Source organism: Lytechinus pictus, chromosome 19 (assembly GCF_037042905.1).
Source record: "Lytechinus pictus isolate F3 Inbred chromosome 19, Lp3.0, whole genome shotgun sequence".
NCBI lineage: Eukaryota > Metazoa > Echinodermata > Echinoidea > Temnopleuroida > Toxopneustidae > Lytechinus > Lytechinus pictus.
The window spans coordinates 15,595,550-15,614,230 of record NC_087263.1 but is presented as its reverse complement, the minus strand read 5'-3'; the positions used below and the strand labels follow the sequence as shown (position 1 = coordinate 15,614,230).

The following is an 18,681-nucleotide window of genomic DNA, read 5'->3' as shown; positions in this document are numbered from 1 at the left end:
CAATAGCACGTTGTTGCCAAAAACTGTTGTGTACATGTAGTTGGAAGACATTTTATTGATGTCTCATATCCCTATTGCTTCTAACACTAATGGGGTGTTGCATGAAACTTGGAATTGATTGGAAGTCAATTGCAGGTCCAAAAATCAATTGATAGTCATGCATGTCATTGCAAATTTGCAACTGATTGATGGACTGCTTCTTGTACAAATATAAAGTGATTTACTTTTAGTTAGTTAAAATTTATCTATCAATTAATAATAATGATAATAATAATAATATTTGTAGGGCGCTTTATACTGGTGTGTGTTTCAAAGCACACAGGTTGGCAGATTATAATAATATACAGTCAATCCATTAAAAAACAAAAAAGGAAAAGAAAAAAAGTTATGAGAAAAGGTGAGTTTTAAGTGACGATTTGAAAATTTCCACGGAGGGAGCATTTTGGATACGAGTTGGGAGTTTATTCCAGAGGGTGGGAGCAATTACAGAAAATGCACGATCACCATATCGGGTCTTAGTATAGTGCGAGGGCCATGAATTAAACTATTGGAATATGATGAACGTAGGGATCTGACAGAAGAGGAAGAATGAAGGGAAATAAGGTCTTGGAGATATTTGGGCGACATATTATGGGTAATTTTGTATACAATGAGTAGAATTTGAACGTTATGCGAGAGTGAACCGGAAGCCAATGAAGTGATCAGAGAATAGGGGTGATGTGTTCGTGTTTCTTGCTCAAGGTTACCATTCTCGCTGCAGTGTTGAGGATTCGCTGGAGGGGAGAGATGGAAGAAAGAGGGAGTTGCAGTAGTCTAGATGGGATGAGACGAAGGCATGAATGAGTTTTTCGGTAGAGGCTTGGTCGAGTAGTCGCCTGACCTTACCAATCCTAAATTGTAAAGTTGCATCAGAAATTTGAAATTGATTGCAAATATTTTCTTGCAACACCCCCTAATACTAAAATGAATAACGAACTTGAAATAAACCACAGTACTTACCTTGTGATTGTATCGACTGTAACCCAGGTAATTTTGATCGATTCGGTCTCGACATCTTCGGGAGCAATATTGATGTCTCCGGGATCGCCAATCACTGCACAAAGGATAATAAATCATACAGCATTTGTAATGATGTTATGTAGTACGTTGTTAACTTCCTGTTAAAATCATTTAGGCCATTCACCTTCACTTGTTAAAAACTCCCCCAATGACATCTTAGAATCCCCAAACCCCCATTACCATTTTAATCCTAAACCCTGACCATAAAAGACCAACTCTCAGCTAACTTTAAGGAACAAAAGTTCCAAGTATGACCCATACTACCAGCCCCAGTTACTTCATAGAGCATCACCACACCCCTTATACCTGAGGAAGTTTGATAGACATTAACCTGTAGACCAATCAGAGCATGTTTAGATCACTCCCACCTTAAATTGTTACACCCCCAATACAAATGATATAAATAAGAATTCTTGATTATAAGATGGACACATACAGAGTAGAGCAGAGCTGCCAACCACACTTGACAAAAAATCCTATTATTTCACCCAAAAAATCCTATTTTTAGACAAAAAATCCTATTATTTCACCCAAAAAATCCTATTTTTAGACAAAAAATCCTATTCATACCCGTCGTGTACTTTCCTACTATACATCTCATTATTTTGTTGTGCTCACTGTAATTTTTACATCCGACAGGCAAGGTTCCACATTAACTATTTTTGGTGGTGCCCATTCGGGCCACCAAAACCTTCAAATTATTTTTTTTGGTGGCTCGATATTAAAGTTTGGTGACCCCAAAATATAAAGAAAATATTTGAAAAAATCACATTTCATTTCAAAGAAATGCCTTCCCAAAGTATTTTCTTTCTGAAGAGTGGTTTAAGAAGTCATTTATAAACAAACAAGTGGAATGCCTCTGGCCGTCTCACCTGCATCACGCGATTCAATATAGCAGCAGTGCTGATTTTGAAAACTACTATAACTCGCACAAGATGTTCAGTGATACTTGGTTACTCGTATTTCCACATTTTATGAACTAGACCAATACACTTATAGAGATATGATGGCAATTCAACAAATACCCCCGACGTGGCCAAAGTTCTTTGACCTTACATGACCTTTGACCTTGATCATGTGACCTGAAACTTGCACAGGATGTTCAGTAATACTTGATTACTATTAATATGTCCAAGTTTCATGAATCAGATCCATAAACTTTCAAAGTTATGATGGTAATTCAACAGATACCCCCAATTCGGCCAAAGTTCATTGACCCTAAATGACCTTTGACCTTGGTCATGTGACATGAAACTCATGCAGGATGTTCAGTGATACTTGATTAACCTTATGTATAAGTTTCATGAACTAGGTCCATATACTTTCTAAGTTATGCTGTCATTTCAAAAACTTAACCTCAGGTTAAGATTTGGTGTTGACGCCACCGCCGCCGCCGCCGTCGCCGCCGCCGTCGGAAAAGCGGCGCCTATAGTCTCACTCTGCTATGCAGGTGAGACAAAAAACTGTCTGCTTATTTTTTGCTAGAAAAGACACAGCTTCGAAAGAAACCAAGTATCAGCATACATACAAATGCACATATGGGACTGTGATGTACTCACCTATGTGTTTTTATGTGTACTAATACATTTGGAAATCGGTCTTTTTGAGTCAAAAGAGAGGTCAAAATTCCTGTTTTTAATGCTTGCAAATAGATTTTCAAAGTTCTGTGGAAGATATCTTAGCAGCAACATTTCGTATCGTAGCTCCCCGAGTCTGAATAGGCTGATAGCGCACAGATAGCTACATGTAGCTGCAGTGGTTTCATGCAAAGCTCACGCACGCCAGCCGGCCGGCTGGATAATAGCTACTGTATGCTAGAGCGGTAAGCCTATGTACTGTCATGTGTGTGTGTATTTGTGTGTAGATCAACAAAAAGGGCGCATGACGAATTGGTTGCAATTTGAACTGTATAAAGTTGATAAATGGTGCAAAATTGGGAGAAAAATTGCGCTACTTTGAAAATTATTGGTTGCTCGATTCGGGCCACCAAAACTTAACATTTTTCAATAATGATTGCCCGAGGTGGATTTCTGTAATGTCGATCTTACCATAGCTATATTTTCAAAAAATCGTATTTTATTTGTAAAAATCCTAGTGTCGTATTTTAAGTGAAAAATCGTATGGAATACGACAAAATCGTACTATTTGGCAGCTCTGGTAGAGGCTCAGACACTCGCATATTAGATTAGACACAGATGGACTATAGACCCAGAGACGAACATAGACTTTACAGTTTAGACATCAAATATCACGTTTGGAATATCTTACTGTGTAATGTTCTAAATAATTGTACGAATACCATGTTCAAATCTGTGACTATGCTGTCATCCTGATTAGAATAAGAATGAATTTAATATCTAGTCGTAATGACGTCATAGCGATCATAGAATTGGCTACGATTTGAACTACATGTAATTTGGACTTTACTGCAAAATAAAGGCTTGAATCATCCAAAAATTGTGAGGTCTAGTGGTTCAGACTCTTTATGATCAATCAGAAGGGCATGGGTTCTAATCCCTGCGTTGGCGTTACTTCCTTCAGCAAGGAATTCATCCACATTGTGCCTCACTCGACCCTGGTGAGGTAAGGGGTACCTGGCAGGAATAAATTCTTGTAATTTATGTATAATGGCTTGCTGGGTTAAAATAAGATTCAGAATCAGATGGACTTATCGGTCCATTAGTAGCACTGTTTGTTGGTATTGTATATGAAATTACATAGCTACGCAAAGAAAGCTGTGCAGCATTCATTGAAAAAATGTGAAGCTAATTGCACTGCAATATCAGGAAATTATTCCCTAATCAGCTGATAAGCCGGGTAGGTGAAAAAAAGAAGAAACATACGTGTCTGCCGAGTGATTGTGGATGGTTCCCCGTAAGTTGCAAGGATGCGACTTGAAACAGTAACCAGATAGTAGGTGAGGGTATTTAAACCAGGGAGATTGACCGACGTGACACCATCCAAGGAATGAGGTGAACTCTGAAACAAAACAAAGAGAAATCCAATATACATGTATCTATAAAAAACAGACTGATGAAAGTTTTAATAATGTGGAAATAGATGGCCGACTTCTGAACCTTTTTGAGTGAAAAATATGATTTTGCTCAAAAATAGAAGAAAAAAATAAATTTCTTATGGTAAAGCAGAAGTAAAACTTAATGTATCACAAGTAAAAAAAATTACTATTTATGCTCAGAATGATAGAACTAAATGGATAAAGACGTCAAAGGTACCTGTTATCCAGGCATGTTATCTAATTGCGAAATCCCTCACTTTTTACTGCAAGTAAAAGGCGCTACTATACCACATAGTCAGGATTGGATTATTATTATTTGCTTGGTGTCACCTTTGTCTAGGAGGTGAAAAGCAAACTGAATCTGTAAGACATGCAGGTCTCCCCTCCCAATATAACTGATTGGAAGGGGGGGGGGGTGCAGGTGGACCACTACACCGGGGGTTCCCCCTACTCTTATACGACAGTGGGTTCTTAATGTGCAAAAGTGGTGATTCTCCTCTACACGGGGCCTCCATTTAATGTCCTATCCGAGGGACAGAGTGTGTTCCACTCTAACATAGCCTGCATCTATGGAACAGGGGGGGCAGGTTTCCATGTTATGAGACTTACTACACCACTCACCAGAGTGCCTCTTGGGTAATGACAGACCCTATATCCATCATAGTTGCCTGTAGAGGGCACACTCCATGTAACATCGAGTGCAAGTTTAAACTCTGTGACATCTAGGTCAGTCACAATTGCAGGCACTGTAAAAATGAAACGGAAAAGGAGTATGAAAATCCATAATTTATTGTTTGAAATTCAAATCTGAAATAGAAATACTTCGAAAATAAAAATAATCTGTAAGATGAGCACAGATTATGATGTCAGGATCTGTAAATTAACTGCAGATTAGAATTCTCCATTCAATAGTTACAACAAATACATCAGGGTATTGGAGATTGGGATTGAGCAATCCACTTAAATTTTGCTCGAAACTTCGGCAATACATGTATGTTATAAAGTGCTTGATTATGCTGATAAAAATCACCCACGTCACTGAATGAGCATCTTGATATAATGTTTATTAATTTGATTTACTAGGAACTACAACTCACAAGTTTTCATAAACTTTTCAGCAGTTTCCGTTTTTCTCTTAAACATGTCGTTTTTCATTCCAGTAGATACTGAATATATTGTATTTATGCTGAGAAAATGAACAGAACTATTCTGTGGAATTGTCCACTTACATGTAAGTTGGATGTGTGTCTCAAGGTCAGAGGTCTGTCCTTGCTGTTGAACTGTAATGGTGTACGCAGTTCCAGGAACCCGACCTGTCAGGTCCAGGACCCGTGGCTCTCCCCTTGCAATCAGTGTCGGAGTGGTCCCACCGGGTGTGTAGGAGGCCAGGTAATTTGAGAAGGATCCCGTTCCTTCCTGCCACGACACGGTCATGGAGTCTGTACCCAGCTCGATCACGCTTATTTCCAGCGGTGCGGCAGCAACTGTGAGAGAAACACAAGTGATGGGATATTGCAAGTTAAAATATTGGCAAGTGTCAACTTTTCTTTGAATTTCCTGGGTGTACATGTATGTAAGCTTCTGGCCTCAACTGTACCTGAAAAACTAAAAAAGTGCCCCTGATATTGCCAAAGGGTCAGATTTAAACTGTACACAATGAAGCAAATGTTTGCTTGTGAGCTGAAAAAAATAGCACCAGAATGTTTTTTTTATTTAATCAATTATAGTTTGTCTACTACCCAGTTAGTCTAATTGCTCATCAAACAGTTTGTAAGAATTCCAGTAAGGAATAGGTCTAACTCCATTTAACACCATCTTTTATAAGCCCCTGCAATCTTTGCATAAGATTGACTCGGAGCAAGAGTTGTCCATGAAAAATCACTGAAAATATGCTTTACGAAACACTGGTCAGATATTTGAACACGAAAGGAAAAGGTTTGTTGCTTACCCGTGCTGGTTGAAATCATCAATGGCTCACTGATATCCAAGCCACTGTACCACTCAATCTCAACATCGTACAATGTGTCAGGTTCTAGGTTCTTGACCCACAGCTCCGGGCATGCAGACTTCGCGACCGTGATGCGTTGTGCGACCGGACTCGAGAAGTCGGTCAAGCCACCTACGCGTACTCGGGCGTAGTACCCGTCGTATCTCTGGGGATCTTCGAACGGCGGAGTTATGGTAAGGTGGATCATGGAGGCTGACTGATCAGTCACCATCACAGATAGTCCGTTTGGTTCATGCACTAGATTAGAAATAATCATAAAACCAGGAAAAATTATGATACAACCCTGTCTTTAGGAATGGCAAATAATTCATTCCTCTGATTGGTCAAAGGTGGTGTCAAGTATTGAACCATGGCTGCAAAGTAATAGATTAAAGTGGTTAGACAGGGAAACAGGCATTTTGTCGACCGCACCGCTAGCTGACTTTTTACTTTGAAGTCTTGCACATCTTTTGAGACCAAATTTACAATGCCTAGGTACATGTATGCAGTTGGAAAATCACGCAACATTGCGTAAGGGCATGTCAGACCCAAAATTGCTCCAAAATGTGATTTTGTGTACAAAGTCAATTTTCACATCTTATTCATAAAGATGAGATTATTTTTTTACTTTCATCAGCTGAAATCAATAAATTTTAGCATAATTATGCTTCAAAAAGGTTCTGCTATAAATTTTGCAAAAAACAAAGAAAAGCAAAAGGTTGAAAAACAGAGAAATACATAAGAAATGTATAAAACAATAAAATATATAAGAAATTCTTTCTCAAACCTGGATTTGTAATTGTTATCAGTGGTATGAAAAATATTAAAACCCAATATTAGCTTTCTAGAAGCTCTTTATAGTGAATTAGAGCAAAAAAGTAGGATTTAAAAATAAATTAGCATAATTAATTCATCCAAAAAAAATGATTTAGGAAAAATTAACCATGCAACCTTGTAGATTACATCCCACACTATTAGCAAGCCAATATTTACCGCATTCGCACAAGCGGCGGCTGAGATCTCAAGGAGGGGGGGGGGGGGTGATTCACCCCCCCTCCCCCGGTCAAATAACACCAAAAAAAGCCTGTTACGTGCAAAAAAATGTGCAAAAAGCTGCTTTGTGCGGTGATCACAGGTACATAACATCACTATGACTTTATCAATAATTTAAGACATCTTGTGCAATCATGCACTTCAGCTGTAATATAGATGGCATATTGATAGAACAATACGGTTCCTAGCTTGGCTCTTATTTACACAGGGTAGCCATTACAGCTAAGTTTGATCTTCCGACGGGTCTGCAAAAAATCATATACATTTTAATACCCTTCTCTATTGAAATACATTGAGCACCTGAAAAGAAGGAAGAAGACCCCATTTTTGAAGTATTGAAGCTGATGATAAAATTTAATAGGTAAGTTTAATTGACTACAATCAAGACATCTACATCTATTTCAACAACACAGCAATAAGGTAGCTCAATATATTGTGCACCATATAGATGTATTTCTAGAAAGATGGCATTCTATCCTGTTAAAAAAATCAGATGGCCAAAAATCAGAATTTTGACTGACATTAATGAATATGATGTACAAAATTGTATCCAATAAAGCTTTAAAAAGTAGTTTGTATTTCCTTCTGTATGTCTACTTTTTTGTGGCAATAATTTCTTGTAAAATAAAACTATTTTAAAAGAGACCCTTGGAGGCACTTACATGTGGAAGCTGTCTCCGTGTCCGTTGCAACGGGAACCCCTGCATCGATGCCCGCTACAGTCACAGTATACTCTGTTCCAGGAGAAAGACCGGTGATAACGACCCTTCTAGGATCATTCCCATCAACAGTTTCAAAGAGAGCCCCATCGTAGGAGACCTGGTACTCATCAACAGCCAATCGTTCACCCCACAAGACCTCGAGAGATGTGGTTGTCCTCTCTCCAATAACAACTATAAGGTTATCGACATCTGTGAACAAAAAAAAAAAGGAAAGAAAAAGTGTCCCTAGGTGCAAAAGTTCCCAAACAATGATATGAGTAGGAACACCGATACAGTTTTGGTGTTCCACACTTTCCCTTGCAGAATCGCTGTCTTTCCCGGAAGAGGGCACCACATAATGCCACAGAGGACACTTTGCAATCCCAAACATGCAAGGAACTTAACCATTGACTGCACAGAGCTTATTGTGCCTGCTGTGATGAAAGTAGGATGCTTTACAACCAACAATGTTTGATGAAGACTTACATGTAGGGGGTGTTGCCACAAAGTATTTATAATCAACTAAAAATACATGTATTCTGTTGCAATTTTACAAGTGCTTTATCAGTTTTAGCTGTAGAAAATCAGATTGCGCACCTTTATCCAAGAAGCAGATTAGCAATCAATTTCAAGACATATAATTGATTTGGGGCTCGAAAATAGACTTGCAATTGATCGCAAATTTCTTGCAACACCTGATGGGCAAGAAAATTGAGAAAATCAAAAAGCCAAAGCTGCTTCCATAATTTAACATGACCAATTTAAGGCTTAAATTCGTATGAAAATATTGTTAGAAAGCCAATTCAGAAATGAAATAACATCATAACCTCAGTAAAACTGTAAAATTCTCTGCTTGAAGCACATACTCCCGTGAAATTGACAATATAGAGCTGTTCATTTATAATCTTTTCGATCCATGAACAAGAATATTCCTTAAAGGATTGTGAGATGAAAGGAAAGTAAAATAGAGTAAAGTTTACCTATTTGGCCTGTGACAGTAAGAGGTGGGTCAGTCATCTCTTCATCTCGAACGCTGACTAAATCAAATTCATATACTGTATCAGCCAAGGCATTCATAACGCTAAGACTTGTGGCGGTCTTGGACAGTCTGACAGGAGATGACGGGGAGCCGACGTTGGGGGTGTAGGACACCTCAAAGAAGTCGAAGGCTGATCTTTCAGGAAGATCCCAGCCCAAGACAATGACATGGTCTGCGGCCTGGGTGGTGGTGACTTCGAAGTTACTGGCCACGGGGATTGTGGTGTCAGCAACTACAAGAAAAAAGTTCCGCAGATAAAATTATCAAGAAAACAAAACTACCATGGGCTGTCTCAACATATTTTAACCTGGGCTCCATCTTACAAAGAGTTGTGATGCTAGTGGCGATGCATGCATATTTAGAAAAAGCACATGGTGCAACCGCTTCATCCTGTTGTATATTGTAAATATATAAATGATATAAAGTACACTCACAACTGTGCATTATTTACTTTATTATTTGTGAAAAATGTCAGATATCTGTGCTGTGTTTTTTAGCAGCAATCCTGCTATAAAGGTACAGTAGTGGATTGTATTACCGAACACTTTTCATGAATTCAATCACATCAAACACATCATTCACATGAAATTCACGAAACTTTCATCATAAATACCCAAATACCTACCTACACTAAAATCTTCAATACTACTACTACTACTACTACTACTACTACTACAACTACTACTACTCCAACACCAATCAGATCAAAATGTATACAGTAACCTGGGGCATGTCTTACAAATAATTGCGATTAATCCCATCAATCGCAACTATGGAAGGCCAGCAACATCTAAATACATGTTTCTTCAATATACTTTCTAAAAATGATGTATGCTCACATATTCAGCGTTTTCTTGAAAATTAACTGTGCTTCTCTTTGTTTACAAAGGACATTGAGCAAATTTCCTAAAGAAAAATGTATGACAGTGATGGATTTCCATATACTTGGGATTGATTGGATCAATCGTAACTCTTTTTAAAGATGGGGCCCTGGTGACTCACTTGTTGTGGCAAAGACTGTTTGCTTTTCACTCCTGACTTCGGGGCTATCCGTGACCGCAGCAATGCTGATGATGTATATGGTGTCTGGATCAAGTCCCGTCAGGGTGTATTGGTTGGTGGACCTGCCTCCAGGGACAGCAATGGGCGAGGCAGACTCTTCAGCGGGCGAATAGCATATCTAACAACCAAGGATTGACGGAATATAGAGAAGAGTCAAGTGCATGGGCCTACCAATGTTCATGATACAAAATGTTATATCCGAAAGTCAGTCATTGAGAAACAAGAGAAATTTCATTACAGAAGAATAAGGAAACCTGGGAATAGTCTTAGTAATGATTTATTAATTTAATGCACCCACTATCCACAGCTTCGAGAAGGACTGGATAAGAATTGGAGATGTAAACCAGGCAGCCAAAAGAGGAGACAGAATTTGGATATGATACAGAGGCTTCAGCCTGCGTTCAAAAGCATCCACAAGTAAAAAGTATGCGTATTTGCGTGAAGATATCGATGGTGTGTCCCGTCAACATGCACTTTATGGAACAAAAAGACACTTCAAAAGGGCCGTTCTCACAAAGCCTGGAGATTGATCATATTGGTTATTTGCCGCTTATGATATGCAATCTCGTGGAGAAATCAGTTATATGATCAAGCACTGAGATTAAAATTACAGGGAACTGAAAGGACCTGCTCCAACTAATATTTCAATAACTATTTTCTTATCCTAAAAAATAATAATAATAATAACAATTTTATATACCGCAAAATCGCAAAATTGCCTCTAAGCAGTTAGGAGAAAGGAAAATGAAGTATACAGGAAATAGAAATTGAAATACTTTGCAAAACAAAATGTATCAAAACTAATATTACAATTTACAACTTTCTCACCAGATCATGAATAAAGAAATACCATCAAATGGGCCAATAAACATATGATAAGATCAATTTAAGATTTAAAAAGATGAGTTTTAAGCATAACTTCAAATGTATTAACACTGTTAGCATTGCGAATTTGTAGGAGGAGATTATTCCAAAATAAATGAAGCTGCATAAGAGAAAGAACGCTGACCGTATTGTTTGTTAGATGTATGAGATTGCGAAAGAAGAGATTGAGAAGCAGAACGTAGAACTCGAAAGTAGAACATTACACCTTTGATTAGGCAACTGGACTACAAGGGGGATGTCTGTAAAATGCAATTTGTTAGGGAATATCACCAATTTACTTTTATGAGCTACTGAGATCCTAGAACTCCACAGGATATTGACAAAACGGTTATTAAAATCATTAGTATTGTCAATATAATCCTCATTATCTTCCTTATCAGAGTTAATCATTGTCACTGTCATCATCATCATTTTCATCATGATAATCACTACCATCATCAACATCAATATTATCATGATCGTCACCACCATTATCGCCAACATCATTTTGGGGATGATTGTACTCATCATCATCATAATAGATATTACACCTTTATCATCAACATCCTCTTTCATCATTATCATCATACAATTATCCTCATTATCAGAGGCATGGATGGTGTCCATCATCACTATCATTACCAACACCTCATCTTCATATCAGCATTATTACTCTCCTGTCCATCATGAACATCGATATGATCATCCTTTTCATATCTAGCAACATTACTGTCCACCATGAGGCCATCATCATCATCACCATCATCATCACCATCATCATCACCATCACCATCACCATCATCATCATCATCACCATCATCACCATCACCATCACTGTCACCATCATCATCATCATCATCATCATCATACAATTGTCCTTATCACTACCATCATTCTCAGTCATCATCATCACCTTTATCACCATCATCATCACAATCATCATCATCATCATCATACAATTGTCCTTATCACTACCATCATTCTCAGTCATCATCATCACCTTTATCACCATCATCATCACAATCGTCATCATCATCATCATACAATTGTCCTTATCACTACCATCATTCTCAGTCATCATCATCACAATCATCATCATCATCATCATACAATTGTCCTTATCACTACCATCATTCTCAGTCATCATCATCATCATCATCACCATCATCATCATCATCACAATCATCATCACAATCATCATCACCATAACCCACCTCGTATCTGGCAATATTACTATAAAATAATGAGGTCATCTTCATCAATATTATCATATCTATTTATCATCCTTATCATAAAGATCACCATCACCATCATTGTCAGTTGTCATCATCATTATCATCTTCGTCATTACAAGCATCATCATTCTTCCTCCATAGCCAATGCCATTGGGTGATTTCAAGTTCAGTGTTGACCTTTTGGTGTTGGTGTTAGGTCAATTTTGACAGGAATATAACACCAAACATAAATGAAGATGGTCCTGAAAAGTCACTAACTAGTTGTTGAGGTGTCAATAATGTGATCTGGGGCACGTAACACAAAGCTTAGCAATCATCGATGAACATTTTTCTACGACTGATTGCATTGGCTATACTGTACAATCAATCGAGAAAATCAAGCGTACTATCAATCGCTAACCTTTGTGTCACAGGACCGTGGATCAGTTTTACAAACTCAGAATAGGTTTTGGAGCTAGGGGAAGCAATCCAAATTTTGTGAACATCAACGCCAACACCGGACTTGAAATCACCCATTGTCACCACCACCATCATGATCCTCAACCTACCTCATATCTAGCAACATTATTATCAAATGAATGGGTCCATGAAAGCTGAATGCTGGTGTCCAAGACCTGCGTTGCCACTAGGGAACTAGGAGCATGGGGACCTATGTGTATTAGAAAAAAAATTAGAGTGAGGAAACAATTATCAAATTCTTTATCTTATGACAGGGTTCCCACAAAAATTTGAAAACAGAATTCCATGACTTTTCCATGACTAAATTGCTGCATTTCATGACTTCCTGTGATGTCCCGGGAGTTATATAGAATTTGGGATGCCACAAAACTGGGAAAAATGAAAATTATGAACACCAATCATAATAGCAGAGTATGATCACAGAGTATGAGAGTTGCGAGACACGACAAACTGGAAAGCTGCCATAGCCAAGAGGTACATGTAAATGCAATTCCCTGACTTTTCACAAATTTTCCAAATTCCCTGACTTTCCATGACCACAAATTTTTCCAGGATTTTCCATGACTGTGGGAAGCCTGTATGAACTCAAACATTCCCCCACAATCCTATCTTTTTAACATCAATATAAACTTTCCATTCTCACTCCTTAAGGTAGCTTTATTTTTTTGCCTCTCCCTTGATGATTTAAGCAGAAAAATAAACACTCAGGTTAAGAGAAAAGGGAAGAAAGAAAGGGAATATTAAAATGAGCATCGATCGCTTAATGAATGAAGAAGGTATTGCTTATACAATAATTTCAATTGTTTTAATTTATTATTCTAAAATGGAAGTGGGAGGTTGTTCCTAAGCATTATCACTTTGACCAGTGTTAAGATAAACAAAAAAATCAATAGATAACCAAGTTATTGATTTCAAAGAGTTATAAATGACAATGTGAAGTGATTGTATAATACTAATAAGGAAACAAGTGGAACGCCTCTGGCAGTCTCGCCTGTGTTACGCGATTTGATATACCAGCAGTGCTGACTCTGAAAAAGACTATTAAATAATTATTCATAAAAAAAAAACACTCATATGATAATAAAATACTATGTCCATTTACCCAACATGACCTTTGACCATGATCATGTGACCTCAGACATGTGCAAAACAACTCGATTACCCTTATGTCTATGTTTCATGAACTACATGTGTAGATCCATAAACTTTTTAAGTAATGATGCCAATTCAACAAATACCCCCAACATTATCAAAGTTCGTTGACCCTAAATGACCTTTGATTTTGGTCATGCGACTTGAAACAAGCACAAGATATTCAGGGATACATGGTTACTCTTATGTCCCAAGTTTAAACTTTTAAAGTTATGAAGACAATTCCACAAATACCCCCAACATTATCAAAGTTCGTTGACCCTAAATGACCTTTGATTTTGGCCATGTGACCTGAAACACACACAAAATATTCAGGGATACATGGTTACTCTTATGTCCCAAGTTTCTATGACCTAGATCTATAAACTTTTAAAGTTATGATGACGATTCCACAACTACCCCCAACATGGTCAAAGTTCGTTGACCCTAAATGACCTTTGACCTTGGTAATGTGACCTGAAACTCAGGCAGGATGTTCAGTAATACTTGATTATCCTTACGTCCAAGTTTCATGAACTAGGTTCATAAAATTTCAAAGTTATGATGACGATTCCACAACTACCCCCAACATGGTCAAAGTTCGTTGACCCTAAATGACCTTTGACCTTGGTAATGTGACCTGAAACTCAGGCAGGATGTTCAGTAATACTTGATTATCCTTACGTCCAAGTTTCATGAACTAGGTTCATATACTTTTTAAGTTATGATGACATATCAAAAACTTAACCTTGGTTAAGATTTCAATGTTGACGACGCCGCCGCCCTCGGAAAAGCGGCGCCGATAGTCTCGCTCTGCTATGCAGGCGAGATAAAAACAAGAATTACATTACATAAGTCATTGACATACAAAATGAATAAAAGAGGACCCAACATGCAACCTTGGGGTAAAATGAGAAAGAAATAGGTGTTCTGATGGCTTCTGTCCCCCCCTATGCCAGACTGAATGTTCACAGCATGCTTGGGCTTGAGTTGCTAAATTCAGGCTTACACTGGATCATCACTTTACATAAATAAAAGAGGACCCAGTATACAACCTTGGGGTAATATAAAGAAAATGTACGTGTTCTGATGTTTTCAGTCCCTCCCTGATCCAGACTGACTGTGTACAGTGTGCTTGAGCTTGAGTTGCTAAATTCAGGCTTACACTGGATCACTTTACATATTAAAATAAAAGAGGACCCAATATGCAACCTTGGGGTAATAAAAAGAAAACGTACGTGTTCTGATGTTATCCGTCCCTCCCTGAGCCAGACTGACTGTGTACAGTGTGCTTGGGCTTAGGTTGCTGAATTCATAAGCTTGCACCGGATCACTTGTCGCAGGGACAACAATATCTCCTCCATTAATGGTCAGTGTGTATGTGGACAGACCATTAAAGGGTGACCAGAACACCGTGAAACCGGATGAGGTCAATTCGCCGAATGACAGCTGTCCTTGTTCAGTTACCGCAGCTGTAAAAGATGTGAAAATCATTGATATTTCAAGATGGCCCAAAAAATAATAATCATGGTCAGGAAAAAGAAGAACATGCAACCGGGCAATCCCAAATCCCCCAAATGGGAGACTTCCAATGTACTAACAGAATTACTAGTGACTTTTCACAATTGCAATGGGGACGGATTGTACAAGACTCGTAAATCTATTGAAAATTCAGGAATTTTCAGGAAATCTTCAGAGCCGACAAAAAAAATGCAAATATAATTTTCCTCCAGAATCTAGGAAGATACTGCTATTTTGATTCACTGACTTTTGAAAAAGACTGTTTTGTCATGAAGAGCTTTTTGACAATAGATTCTCAAAGTTCCAGAAAGCATTTGTTTAGTAGTTGCAAAAACTCACTGTTAAGAAGAACTACATCCATCATCACAATACTCCCTCTACTCCTACATGCACTTACACTTCTACTACTGCTACTACAACTGTTACAACTTTTATTACTTCAATCTACAAACAACACTACTTTTAAACTTGTACCACTGTACTGCTAATACTACTAATATTATCACCATTACTGAGACTACTCACTTCTATTACTACAACAAGTGGAATGCCTCTGGCCGTCTCACCTGCATCACGCGATTCAATATAGCAGCAGTGCTGATTTTGAAAACTACTATAACTCGCACAAGATGTTCAGTGATACTTGGTTACTCTTATTTCCACGTTTTATGAACTAGACCAATACACTTATAGAGATATGATGGCAATTCAACAAATACCCCCAACGTGGCCAAAGTTCTTTGACCTTACATGACCTTTGACCTTGATCATGTGACCTGAAACTCGCACAGGATGTTCAGTGATACTTGATTACTATTATGTCCAAGTTTTATGAACTAGACCAACACACTTTCAAATTTATGGCTGTAATTCAACAAATACCCCAATTTGGCCAAAGTTCATTGACCCTAAATGACCTTTGACCTTGATCATGTGACCTGAAACTTGCACAGGATGTTCAGTAATACTTGATTACTATTATGTCCAAGTTTCATGAATCAGATCCATAAACTTTCAAAGTTATGATGGTAATTCAACAGATACCCCCAATTCGGCCAAAGTTCATTGACCCTAAATGACCTTTGACCTTGGTCATGTGACGTGAAACTCATGCAGGATGTTCAGTGATACTTGATTAACCTTATGTATAAGTTTCATGAACTAGGTCCATATATTTTCTAAGTTATGATGACATTTCAAAAACTTAACCTTAGGTTAAGATTTTGATGTTGATTCCCCCAACATGGTCTAAGTTCATTGACCCTAAATGACCTTTGACCTTGGTCATGTGACATGAAACTCAGGCAGGATGTTCAGTAATACTTGATTAACCTTATGGCCAAGTTTCATGAACTAGGTCCATATACTTTCTAAGTTATGCTGTCATTTCAAAAACTTAACCTCAGGTTAAGATTTGGTGTTGACGCCGCCGCCGCCGCCGCCGTCGCCGTCGGAAAAGCGGCGCCTATAGTCTCACTCTGCTATGCAGGTGAGACAAAAATTACTCCCGGTTCTACATTTACTATAAGTGACACGTATTCTAAATTTACATGTATTAATTCTAGCTGTGCTTTTACTCAAACATGTAAATGTAAAATGTTGTACTACACTTATAATATGTTAACAAACTCACGCGTTGTGAATGTTACAATTTCAGGTTCACTTGAGGAAGCACCGGACTCTGCAAGGAAAGTGACCTGGTAGTCGGTGTCAGGGATGAGACCGGAGAGCTCTATTTCTGGACAGGCATCAGCTGGGACTTGGACGTCGATATTGATGGGCGTGCCAGCCCCTGCTGGAGAGGCTCGTAGCACGACCCTGAAACGCAAGAAGTTATATTTTCCACCAAGGAGCCTTGCGAGGAATCTCACGATGGACGGGAAGGGTCTGGAAAGAGTGAACTGTGGCCGTGATGGTGCTTTGAACGAAAAAAAAAAGACAAAACAAGAATACTTTGAGTAAGTTTTGTAGGATTCCGTGGCAAAGCACGAATAAGTACAGAGGCTACAGCATTTATTCTACTGTGGGTAACTATTTGGTCCAGAAAAAAATGATCCAAGCCCATTCTCCTGAAGAAAAGAACACAACGGTCAAGTCGCCTGAGTGGTCCTTTTCAGGACCAATCACATGCCCAAAAGAGAATACAACGTTCTACCAAAAAGGCTCTACACAAAATAATAATGTTGCTTAATAAGCATAATGCTGTGGAGGAGATAAATGTCCTGCCTACCAAAAGAGCTCAACCTTCTGGAGAGCATTTCATGAAACAAATAGTCAGTGACTTTCACAGAGTATTTGTTCCAAGCTACTGAAATCCTTGCATCTGATTGGCTAAAAGCAAATAGGTCAGTGGACATGAATGACAAGATTCTTCATGAAACACTCCCCATGAGAGTGAAAAATATGGCTGTCATAAAACTTCATCCAATGGGATAGTTTTCATTCTGCGTTAGCATAGCAGCAATACTATCAAGACAGATAAAAGGGAATCACATAGGACAATAATAATAATAGTAATAATAATGATAACTCTGAAAAATCCTTTAATGGCAACCTAAAATTGCATTTGTTCACCAGCAGGTACTAGGTTTGATGACAGACATTTTTTCTCATTTCTAATTTACCCTTTCTTGTACTTCTCTAAGTTCTTTTTACTTTTCTGTTTGCTCTCTTCTAAGTGCCTTGAGCATTTAATAAAAATGGAAAAGACGCTATATAAATCATATGTATGATTATTTATTATTAGTATTAATAATAATGATACATAATATTCACAAAGGCGATTACTACGGGCATTTCTAAGCACACCGTATTATGTTTACAGTTTATACTTGGAAAAAAAAGACAACATTTGACAACTCATCTAGACATTATGAAATAAAAGAATCCCCACTGAATCCCCTACTGAAAGTTGATGGAAATAACAAATAAAACTGAATAAAAAATAATAATTACAAGAAGTCAAGAGGAAGAGTTTCCTTAAAAGAAAACCTTCCTAGTGAATTGTTGTATCATATAATCCGGCATTTTCCCTAACATTGTAATGAAGGGTAATTCTTGGGTTCCAAAGTTTCATTTTTGACTTGGGTGTCAGTGGTAAAATTTTCATGTTCAATTTACATGGTATTTGTCTGATATCCATTATGTATTTTTCATACTCGACAAATAAATGAACTGAATTGAATCAAATGGATTTACTTAGAGTGTATGAGGTAGAAGCCAGCTGTTCTCGGTTCCCGGAGAGTCGGACGGCTGTCAAAATAAACGTGTATGTTTGGCCCCGTCGCAATCTCATAAGATTGACCGATGGCGCAACCCCTGGATCAACAAACACAGACATGGAAGTAGCATCTACCTCATCCTCGATGTAGATCAGCTGGTATTTCAGAATGTCATCTCCAAATTCGTTAGCCCAGGACACCCTGAGATTTCTTCCGGTTTGCTCAAGATTTATGATTCTAGGTTCTAAAGAAATACAAAAGAAAATGAAAAATGACAAGATATCGTTGCTTGGATGGCAAAATGCAGAAGTGTTTAATATTGATAATACGGTC

The 18,681-nt window shown here is 38.1% G+C and overlaps 1 protein-coding gene across 2 annotated transcripts in view; it reads right to left on the bottom strand.

The window, feature by feature from the left end:
• The window catches only part of LOC135157577 (tenascin-X-like), a 100,834-nt gene that overhangs the window by 37,466 nt on the left and 44,687 nt on the right, over nucleotides 1-18,681 (bottom strand). For both annotated transcript variants that reach the window (XM_064113700.1, XM_064113701.1), the window contains 12 exons: nucleotides 18,326-18,592; nucleotides 16,761-17,045; nucleotides 14,845-15,078; nucleotides 12,565-12,665; nucleotides 9,858-10,035; nucleotides 8,797-9,087; nucleotides 7,778-8,026; nucleotides 6,024-6,320; nucleotides 5,305-5,559; nucleotides 4,697-4,821; nucleotides 3,903-4,038; nucleotides 1,000-1,093 (listed from right to left, as the gene is read on the bottom strand). In XM_064113700.1, coding sequence (XP_063969770.1) covers nucleotides 1,000-1,093; nucleotides 3,903-4,038; nucleotides 4,697-4,821; nucleotides 5,305-5,559; nucleotides 6,024-6,320; nucleotides 7,778-8,026; nucleotides 8,797-9,087; nucleotides 9,858-10,035; nucleotides 12,565-12,665; nucleotides 14,845-15,078; nucleotides 16,761-17,045; nucleotides 18,326-18,592 — 2,512 coding nt within the window. The remainder of the gene's footprint in view (nucleotides 1-999; nucleotides 1,094-3,902; nucleotides 4,039-4,696; nucleotides 4,822-5,304; nucleotides 5,560-6,023; nucleotides 6,321-7,777; nucleotides 8,027-8,796; nucleotides 9,088-9,857; nucleotides 10,036-12,564; nucleotides 12,666-14,844; nucleotides 15,079-16,760; nucleotides 17,046-18,325; nucleotides 18,593-18,681) is intronic.